Genomic DNA, 10,167 nt, shown 5'->3' on the forward strand with positions numbered 1-10,167 from the left:
AATGCAACACCCCCCACCTAAAAAAATCTAAATTAAAAAAATAATAAATGAAAATAAAAAACGCAAAGGGAAAAGACCCCCTCCAGCCCCCCCGGGGGCTGAAAACTCCCCAAAACCCGGCGCTGGGGCAGGGACTGGGGGCGGCCGCGCTGCACGGGGCTGGATGCACGGCCCCGTGGTGGTTCCGCGCCCCCTCCGCGGAGGCTGGGGGGGGCCGGGGGGGCCGGGGGGCGGCCCCCTCCCACCATTGCTCCGCCCGAGAGCCCCTGCCCTGCGCCTCAAAGGCGCGCAGCGCCCCGCGCAGCGCAAAGCCAGCCGCCTCGCCTCCCCCGGCGCTTCCCGGCGGCTTCCCGCTTGGGGGATTTATTCTTATCTTTTTTTAAAAAAGGAGGTGGGCCGGGGCGCGGTTTTTTGGCCTTTTCTGGTCTTGGTTTGTTTGTTTGTTTGTTCGTGTGTTTGTCGTCGCCCTTAGTTTTGCTTTGTCCCGGGACGCGCAGCCGGCCGCCCTCTCCCCCGCGGCAGCCAGCGCGCAGCCCGGCTCCGTCCCTTCCCCGCTGCCCAGCGAGGGGACGGCGGCGATGAACCTCAACTTCACCTCGCCCGTGCACTCCGTCTCCGCGCCCCGGCCCACCTCCTTCTTCATCGAGGACATCCTGCTACACAAGCCCAAACCCTTGCGGGAGGTGCCCCCCGAGCACTTCCCCGGCTCCTTGGCCTCCCGCGTCCCCCTCTTGGACTATGGGTACCCCCTGATGCCCACCCCGACCCTGCTGGCGCCTCACCCGCACCCTGCCCTGCACAAGCCGGAGCATCACCACCACCACCCTTATTTCCTCACCGCCTCGGGTAAGTGCGGCGCCGGGCAGGTGGCACCCACCGAGCTCTGCCGTCGAGCCGGGTGGGAACGGAGCTCCCAGCCCCGGGAGCACCGGGGACAAGAGGCGCAGGGCTCCAGATCCGTCCCCATCCCGCTGTCCGACGGTTTCGGGGAGCCCCGGGCTTCGTTAGCGGGGAGAGTAGCCCCCGGCCCTGCCGCTTTTCGTTCCCTCGGTCAGCCGAGATCCGGAGCCCGGCGACCCCAGGATCTCCTGCCTGTTCGTTTTTCTTTTTCAATTATTTCTTTAGTTTTGGAGCGATAACATTTTATTTTTTTCCCACGCATCGCCCGCTACGGATGGGGACCGGGCTTCGGTTTTCCACCTCTGACAGCACCGCTGGGGCCGTTCCGGGGCTGGGAGATGCTGGGATATACTGGGATATACTGGGAGATGCTGGGGGCAGCCCCTTCCCGAAGTCGGTTCCCCACTGGGGATGGAGAGACCCCGGCGAAGTTTTTTTGGCCAGGCAGCCGGAGTTGCGCAGCGGAGTGGCCGCGGAGCAGCGGTCTGCCCCTGCCCGTCCCCGTCCCGACCTTTTTCAGGGCTCCCCCTCCTTGCCCTGGGTGCTTTTCGTTTGGGTTTAATCTCACGGAGGGCTCCCGTCCTCCTGCCGACCTCGCCGCGCTCTCTGCGGCGGGGAGGCTGCGGGCTGAGCCGGGGCGATGCTCTCGGCCAGGCAGAGCAAAAATAAGGAGAGAAACAACAACAACAATAATAATAATAAAATAAAATAAAAATAAGAAGCAGTGACACGACCTCAGAAAACGAAATGTTGATAGCCGGGTGGGGACGAGGCTCGGGGAAAGCCGCCCCCCAGCCTCCGCTGCCCTCCGGGGATGGCTCGGGCTGGCCGGCCGCAGCCCATGTGTCCGCCGCGTGTCCCCCCAGGAGTGCCGGTGCCGGCCCTGTTCCAGCCCCACGCCGCCCCCGAGCTGCCAGGGAAGCACTGCCGCCGCCGCAAAGCCCGCACCGTCTTCTCCGACTCGCAGCTCTCCGGCCTGGAGAAGCGCTTCGAGATCCAGCGCTACCTCTCCACGCCCGAGCGGGTGGAGCTGGCCACGGCTCTCAGCCTCTCCGAGACCCAGGTACGGGCAGGCAGCAGCCTCCGGCAAGGCTGGCACCTCTCCCTTCTCCCCTGCAGCCTCCCCATTTCGCTTTTATTTTTATTCTCTCTTTCCCACGCTTTTTTTTTTTTTTTTAATCCTCCTCGCGCTCTCCTCCCCCAGGTGAAAACCTGGTTCCAGAACCGGCGGATGAAGCACAAAAAGCAGCTGCGGAAAACCCAAGATGACCCCAAAGGGGCTGGGGGCGAGGAGAGCCGGGGGCAGAGCTCCCCCGAGCCCGAGCTGCCCGAGGGGGCCGGCGCAGAGCCCCGCAAGGCCCCCCCCGGCCCCTTCCTGCTGCAGGACCCCGAGGACGAGGTGGACATCCTGGAGGAGGGAGACCTCCTGGCCGCCCCCCACCGCCTTTAGGGCCGGCTTCGCCCAGACCCGACCCCACAAATCGCCCCTTGCCCCCCAGCCTCCAGTAGTGCCGGAGCCCAGGGGGATGGAGGAGGTGATTTGGGGAGGGGGGGGACACACAGCACGACCCCTGCCCGCAGGGGTGAAGGCAACGGGGGGCTCTGCAGAGCCTCCACCTACCCCCAGCGCCGCCCCAAACCTCAGCCTGGCGGGGAGGAAAAAAAAATAAAGCGAATTTCCATTTAAAATTTAATTTCCCTTGGAAATATCGGACTTTTACCCGTTCCCGGACTTTTCCTCGGTTTTCTAAGGAAAAAACGAGGGTACCGGGAGCGGCGGGCGGGGAGTGCCGCCCCCAGCCCCATAGGAGCCCGCCGCCTCCCTCCGGAGCGCTGTGGGTCGGGTTTGGGCCCGGGCAGAGCTTCCAGGGAAGGCGTTTTGCTGGCCAAAAGAAGTGTAGAAACGCCCTGCCGAGATCCAGGTAAGGCAAAAGTTACCCTTGCTTTCCTTCCGAGCCGGGGAAGGGGGAAGCAGCAGGAATAGCTCAGACCCACCAGGGCTGCTCCCAGCTGGCAAGAAATACCCTGCAGCTCGGAGAGGCACCGGCAGCGTGATTTCTTCACGGCTCCCAGGTGTGAATCACCTGCAGGATCTCTTTTTTTTCCCCTCCAAGAGCCCCGGACCTGGCTCTGGGTTCTGCTCCTTTCCCCGCCTGCACCTGCCCCACCGCCTCCCCGGGCTCCGCGCTGCAGTCACCGCCCGTGCTCGCTTTGCCTTTACCTTTCTGCTAGGGAAATGGTTTTAACTTCCAGGTAAATCACGGGTTTTTAATTTTTTCTTCACCTGGGGTGAGCTGCCGGTCGGCAAAGCGCTCCGCTCCTCCCGGGGCTTCGCTCGGCTAAAACTCGGGTGCGCTCCGTCGGGGTCTCGTTAGGTTATTATTATTTTTTTTCCTTCTTTTTTTCTTTTTTTTTTTTTTCCTTTTATTTATTCTCCTTTCTTTCCATTTTTTTTTTCTTTTATTTTTTTTTCTTTTTTTTTTGGTCTTATTCTTTTATTATTATTTATTTTATTTTATTTTATTTTTAATGGGATCTAGACTTGGTTGTCCGGTGTCGCTAGCACCTTTCAGGGTATTTTGGACCACGGGACATGCGGTTTTGTGAGGGAAAATGCGTCCCTGTTTAATATATAAAATATAGATGACTGAAACGTGTACGTTTCTTTCCTTTCCGCGGGTTCCCCTTTAATAATAAAGATAAGACGTTGCAGGAGGGAAAAACAATACCCAAACATCTATGCAGAAAATAGCTAGCTGTCTTTTACATTTATTTATATTTATAAGTACCTCCAGGACAGACATTGTCATTAAAAAAAAAAAAATAAAAAAGGTGTACCTCCATAAAACCTCTCCGCATCCCGGCTCTGCCCTGCCCCGGCCGCAGGCAGGGAGGTGATGGGGGAGGACTGGGAAATCCCCATTCGGCACAGAGCTAAGAAAAAACCCCAAACCTCCCCAAATGCCAGGTGATCTGTTCGTTTTGTTCCACGCTGGTTGCCAGCCTCACCAGGAGCCGGTGTTTAATTAGGAGTTATTCAAAGTGAGCTACAAGAGGAGCCCTGCGGTGACATTTATGTGACAGATCTCTCCCGGGCACCTTTGGGTGCCGCGGTGCTGTGCGGTCGGAGCCGGCCTCGCAAGCGCACGGAGCTCTGCGGCTTGCATCCGTTATTCGGGTGGATTTGCCTCTGGTAATGGGCTCGGGCAGCGAAGTGTTTGGAGAAGCACAAGAGAAATGCCTTCGGGTTAGCGAGGAAGAATGTTAGGAGGAGGGGAGTACGGAACCATTAAAAAAATTACACCTGAGTGAAAGGGGAGGCTACAAATCCTGCTCCTGCACGCATGCAGTTCATTTTTTTTTTTTTTGTGAATTGTTCGCTCTGTTATTAATGAAGACGTTAATAGCCTTATTAAGAGCATATAAAATACTCTAACGTGGAAAGACCACAGAGAAAAAAGGCAGGAGGAGGTTAAGCACAAGGACAGAAGTTTCAGGGCACGCACACGCAACGCTGACTTTGTCCTTTGTGAATTTACACCACACTTTTGCAAGGCACCCAGAGGATGTGGAGCAAGCTGGGTATCACCCCGGGTGCTGCCGGGCTGTGCCCTCCCAGCCTGGTCCGAGGGGACAAGGGGCTCTGTGCAAGCGGGGGTGATCCCACTGCACCGAGCTGAACCCCCAAACCAGTGCTCGTTGCCATCGCAGTGGCAGGGCCGGGGTGTTTGCACGCAGGGGGCTGCGCCCTTCCAAAGCCTCCTGGCACTCGGGTGCCTCGCAGACCCCCACCCCTGGCTGTGCCCCCCTCAGGACGGTCCAGGTGTACGAGGAAGGGTCAGGATACGACCCCAGCACTGTTCGAGTCTCTGCTGCCTCTCCCCCGCAGCGACAGGGACTCGCTTCCCGATGTGTTGATGCTGATCAAAAGAAAACGTATTAATCCCCAAACGCCCCTCTGTCTTCCCCGCTCTAGGCTAGCATTTAAAACTACAAGTGTGTTTAAAACCAAAGCCACTCGTTGCTCGTAACAAATACACGCACAACCACCACCCGACCCCAGAGAAGCCCCTGTCCCAGCCTGGACGTTGCAGTGATGTGCACCTTGCGGATAACAGGAGAAGGTTTTGGGAACAGGCTGCTTAGCCCAGAAATCTGGGTGCAAACAAGGATTAACAGGACTGAGGCAGAGGAAGGAAATCATCGCTACCCGAAACAGCCCCGTCCTTAGGAGCCAGCTCCTTCCAGGCTGGGATGCAACGCCTGCGACAGGAGGCTGCAGCCTCTGAGCTGGCTGGTGAAGCTTTTGGGGAGAGGTTATCTTGTATTTGGAGAGTAGAGGTGGTCCCGGGAAAAAGGAAGGGATGGGGAAATATTTTGTTTGTTCCTGAGATTTGCTCTTAGACTACGTGAAATGAGCTTTCATTCCCTGGTCCTGTCTTACGCAGTGAGGGCTGCTGACTTTTTCCTGCTCTGCCTTTGCTGCTCTCCCTAAGAAGCTTGAGGAGTAGGAGAGAGATTGTTTGGAGCTGGCTTTTTATTGTTATTCTATAACTATTACATCTTTGCTTGGGAATTGCTGTGTGGAAAAACCTTGCAGGAAAAAAAAAAATTGATCTTGGTGGATTTCCTATTTTTTAAGATATCCACTGAAGTCTTGATTTTGATTAAGGATTCTTCGGTGTGCTTTTTGAAATGAAATTGTTTCCTGTTAATTTAACTTACACTTAAGTAGTTAACATTTGTGGCTGTTTTCATTAAATAAAGTGTAGATTGCTCTATTAAATCTTCCCATGAGCTTTCTGTTTTTATTTTGAGCATTTTCCTCTCTGCTGCTCTTGAAGTTCTTAACTTTCTTGGGACTGGAAAGCCATTCCAACCCTTTTATTTTTATTTTTATTTTTATTTTTTCCCTTCCTTGTAAGCTGTATGGCAAATTATTTGCAAAGTCTTGCTATGAAACAAACGTGTGGTATCAGCCCTGAACATACTGTGGATTGTCACTTGGTGTGGGTGTAAAAAACCCGTGGCCATGCCTAGCAAGTGATCCAGGCATTGCGTGAGCCGTGTACAATTCTTTTTACATCTTCCTCTCGTGGCTTCTCTGCTGGCTAATGGATGCAGTGATTTCTTTCCATCAGTTGGCAGAAGTGAAGTTTCTGCAGGTGGGCCACGAGGAGGAGCAGAGGATGGGTGGCTGTGGACGGGATGCTGAGCACGGCACTGCGAACCTGAGTGCTGCAGCCTCCCAGACTGATTACTTTGTTCTTCCTTTCTAGTCCCAGTAACAAACAGCCTCACCCTAATTAACTGCAAACTCCCACTTGGATGGTCTTACTCAGCTTGAAAAGTGGCTTATTTCTGTCTTAGATTTATCTTGTTTCTATACCATAATAAGCTTAGATGGGACACTTGCAGCTCTGTTGCTAGCAGTGCCATGGGGTGCACTTAGTGATAAAGGCAGGTGGACACAGAGGTGTGGTTAGAAGGAAGGGTGATCCCACAGCAGACTGCAGTGCCTTTCCAACCTGGTAGTGCACAGACAGTCTTTCAAGGAAGAAGTTGACTTTAACTCATGCCACCGAGGTCACTCTGTGACACAGGTTTCTGAAATGCCAGGAGCAAAGGCAAGCTGCCCAAATGCTGTGCTGCTCTTGGTTCAGCTATTGCTGAGCCCACTCACCTTGCTTTCCTAGACTCCATATTCTCCACCGCTGTGTTGGCTTTGCTGGAACAAACCCTGAAGTGCTCCGAGTGACATGCAGAAAGCCAGCACTGTGGCATTACCTGCAGCTGCCCGCTCTGCGCTCGCGATTATGCAAAGCTCTTGCTGAGCTGCTGGACGCTTCTTTAGCATCTGCTCTATCCAGGTTTTTGGCTCAGTATCGCTTCTGTTCAAAGCAGGCTGTTGTGTAAGGCAGGCTGCTTTAACTCACCCTTGCCAGCTGTCACCGGTGGAGATTCACTGCATTTACCTGTGTGGTTTTGTGCATTTCTCACACCACAGAAGCAGTCGCCAGAATCAGTCCTTCCTTCCCATGCCTGCTTAGTCTCGTGCAGGAGATCTCACAGGTTTGGGCCATGTGGAAAAGACAAGGCACGTTCTTTGTGCTATTATAATTTACTGTAGGATTGATCTCAAGACGCAGATGAGCAGCGATCAGATGATTGGTTTGTGCCCTATTCAATCATTACAGCTTGTTGATGCCTGTTTGATGTACTCAGTGACTGCAGGGCTGGACATGCTCTTGCCTTGTTTTACAGCCCTCACCTTTAACAGTTTGTCTTTAGTGCTGTATTGACAGGATACGGCTTATTCAACGCTTTAAATTGATAAAACATTTTTTTTTTTGGGTCAGACAATGGCCTACGAGCAGCTGTTTTCACTTGTTGAGGGCAAGGTGGTAGGAAGCTCACTTCAGTTGTCTTCAAAAGAGATGCAGGGGTGATGTTATTGCAGTGCTATTGCTCCTAAATAGCAATTTTTGACTGCTGAAGGTACCAGAGAATCACTTCTGCTTGTCTTGTGTCCTCCTCTTGATGCTAGGAGCTCCTGAACCTCTCTCCCGTCCCTTCCCACCCCAGGCCGGGTGCTGTGCTGTCCACACTCCTGTTATACGGGGAGTTGTAAGAAGAGCTGCACTCCTCTCTTTCCCTCTTTGCTGCAATGCTGCTAGTGGGATTGTGGAGGGAACTGGGCCTTGAAGGGAGTGGTTTGTGCTCAAGCAGAGCATTCAGGGAGTAAAGGGAATGAGGGAATTGAGAATCACCTTTTATTGTAACCTCCACCTTGGTGTGATGTGCCCCAGAGACAAGACCCAATGCTCAGACAGATCAGAGACCTTGTTTTTTTCAGCAGGTTGACTGGTGATGTGCTGTTTGGTGGTACCAAGGTGGCTCTGGTTTGGTGTAGGTGTCATGAAAGCTTCAAATGCTGTTGCCTATCAGCACGAGATGAGCCACGCCTGGATGCCTTCCTGCCGTGAAAACAAGTAATTGCCTCTGCCTCTATGCTTCCCCCCAGTCTAAAATTTTAAGGAATGGTGGCAAGTAGCAGGGGGCTGCCAAGTAAATGCTGAGAATTTCCATTGTATGATGTATGCAAATATGTTTCTGCCCCTGTCCGGCAGCCTGTGCTCACGGTGAGCAACGCTGCACTCTGTGAATAGCTGTGCTGCAGCCATGAGACTACAGCAGACAGGTTCTACCTCAACTAAATCTCTCCCTGAATGCTTAATGCAAAATTCAAGGCCTATTTCTTATTTAAATTCCTCGCCTTCCTAATTTGAAAGACATTAAGTTTTGGCCTTTGCTTTTAAGCAGATGGATGCTCATCATTTACTTGTATGGTCCCTTTTTGTGCCACCATATCTGTTAGGTGCAGGAAGAATTTGCATTAGTATTGAGGTAGATCAAAAGACTTTCTTTGCACATATGCTGAAAATAATGTCTTTTCCTGGGGGAAAAAATACAGTCCTTTCCAAATGGTTTGTGAGATGATCATGAGCAGCATTTTTAAAAAAAAATTCCCCCCCCAACCCCACCACAGCATCATATAAATATACATGGCTTGTAGTTTAGCATGGGTTTAGTATTTAAATGTTTCCTAGGAGCTCATTGTTTTATTTAAAAAACAAAAACCACATCACCCACCCACAAAGATCACCCTAATTTATGGGAGCTCTAAAAGGTAGTAGGATGACAGATAGGGAGGAAGGTGATCAATTAAGACATTAAGCATTTTGCACCACATGGACACATCTGCATGGCAGCCAAATAATAAGGCCATCAGCTCATTTTCAGGGGGCTGTTGCCTACTTCAACTCAATCCTCAGATCAAAGAGAAAATGTCTGCTTGCATTTTCTAATCAGAAAAGGGATGCTAATTTAGGTTCCTTAATGTGTGGTGGTAAGAGACTTCTTCAATTAACTGAATTCTATAGCTCAGAAAATAAAAAAGGGGGATACAAAGGGAGTCAGGCTGGAAAGGCAGAAGTTCTCATTAAATCAAAGGTCCAATATTCATTACCTCCAGCATCTGGGGCTAAACACTAAACATGGAGATCATCAAAGGGGGTTTAATGGGTTAAATTGAGAATATAATCTAATTAAAATATTAGATACGAGTAAATAGCTCTTTGATATTCATCTGAAGGTTTCATTAAAATAGGTACTTGAGGTTTGTATTAAGGGGGGATTATCACTTTTAAGCAGAAACAACAAGTTGAGGTTCCCTAATCAGAAATGCTTCGAAGTGTTACCGTTTAGTTTAAAAATAAATCCAGAAAAGCAGCAACTGGCGTGGCATGGAAACATGTACCCAGCCTAGCTTGCTGGATCATACTGCAGGCATGCACGTTCTACAGAGAGGGGCCAAATCCTGAAGTGTCCAGATCCCAAAGGGGAGGAGGAAGGAGGCTGAGGCAGAGGACAGTCCTGTTCCAGAAGCTGCAAAGCAGATGTCCACTGCTGTACTTTGAAATCCAAAATATTTTCCATGCAACCCGACCCACATTCCCCACACTGAAGGCAATTCTTCTACCAAGTTTCCCCCAAAAGATTATGTACATCACAAAGTCTAATTCAGCAAAGCACCCCAGCATGTGTGGGGGGAAGCAACCATAGCATGAAGAGCTTCCTATCTCTTAGGTGGGTCGGGAGGGTTTTAAAGAAAGGAACGTGTCTTCTTCTGTAATGGTGAGATGTAATATGGTGAAACATTAACCCAGAAATCTGTTAAGTCCTACTCATTTCTATCTTTACCTTGAAGAGAAGATCTCAGTGCATCTAAATAAAACAAAGCCATGTCAGAGATATTCTGCCTTTTATTCCCCACCTTACCTTTAGCCCATAGACCAATTCTGTGTCCTCCCATACAAAACAGGACTTGATAAATCAGATAAAGCAATTACACATAATCACAAGTTTTTTTTTAAAACTAGCCTATGTTCTAAGAGTTTGTAGTGTTTCCTTCAAAATTCCCTTGCTGTGTTTTCTAATCACATTTCATATGTTGACTTAATTCATAATTTACTAACTTGAAGAAGCAGAACCATTGTAAGAAACCCATCTGTTGGTTGTTATTTTTATAGATGTAATCTGTTAAAAGCTGTTTGCTCTCAAACATGTAGCTCTCAATTATCCTTAGTTACTCAATATATTTTCCAACTGCTTCTGGCTAATAACAGATTGTATGAACAGCCAGTTCTTGCTTCATATTTTCCTGTCCCAAATGAAGCTTCAAAAAGTTGGTCTTGCTGAGACAAT

The 10,167-nt window shown here is 50.8% G+C and overlaps 1 protein-coding gene and 1 long non-coding RNA gene across 2 annotated transcripts in view; both read left to right on the forward strand.

The window, feature by feature from the left end:
• Nucleotides 1-466: 466 nt before the first annotated feature.
• On the forward strand, nucleotides 467-2,569 carry BSX (brain specific homeobox). The gene is made up of 3 exons (XM_035345895.1): nucleotides 467-846; nucleotides 1,767-1,963; nucleotides 2,105-2,569. Exons 1-3 carry the CDS (start codon nucleotides 579-581, stop codon nucleotides 2,348-2,350), a joined length of 711 nt encoding a protein of 236 aa, XP_035201786.1. The 5' UTR covers nucleotides 467-578; the 3' UTR covers nucleotides 2,351-2,569.
• Nucleotides 2,570-2,687: 118 nt separating this feature from the next.
• Nucleotides 2,688-10,167, forward strand: part of LOC118177889 — a 33,449-nt gene continuing 25,969 nt past the window's right edge. The window contains exon 1 of the long non-coding RNA XR_004755958.1: nucleotides 2,688-3,153. This is a non-coding gene — a long non-coding RNA (uncharacterized LOC118177889). The remainder of the gene's footprint in view (nucleotides 3,154-10,167) is intronic.

The sequence above is a fragment of the Oxyura jamaicensis genome, chromosome 24 (genome assembly GCF_011077185.1).
Source record: "Oxyura jamaicensis isolate SHBP4307 breed ruddy duck chromosome 24, BPBGC_Ojam_1.0, whole genome shotgun sequence".
Taxonomy (NCBI): domain Eukaryota; kingdom Metazoa; phylum Chordata; class Aves; order Anseriformes; family Anatidae; genus Oxyura; species Oxyura jamaicensis.

Bases quoted from the DNA above. Each gene is read 5' to 3' on its own strand.
- BSX (XM_035345895.1), top strand. From the start codon at position 579: ATGAACCTCAACTTCACCTCGCCCGTGCACTCCGTCTCCGCGCCCCGG. The intron at 847-1,766 runs GTAAGTGCGGCG...GTGTCCCCCCAG, and splicing joins TTATTTCCTCACCGCCTCGG to GAGTGCCGGTGCCGGCCCTG. The intron at 1,964-2,104 runs GTACGGGCAGGC...CTCCTCCCCCAG, and splicing joins TCAGCCTCTCCGAGACCCAG to GTGAAAACCTGGTTCCAGAA.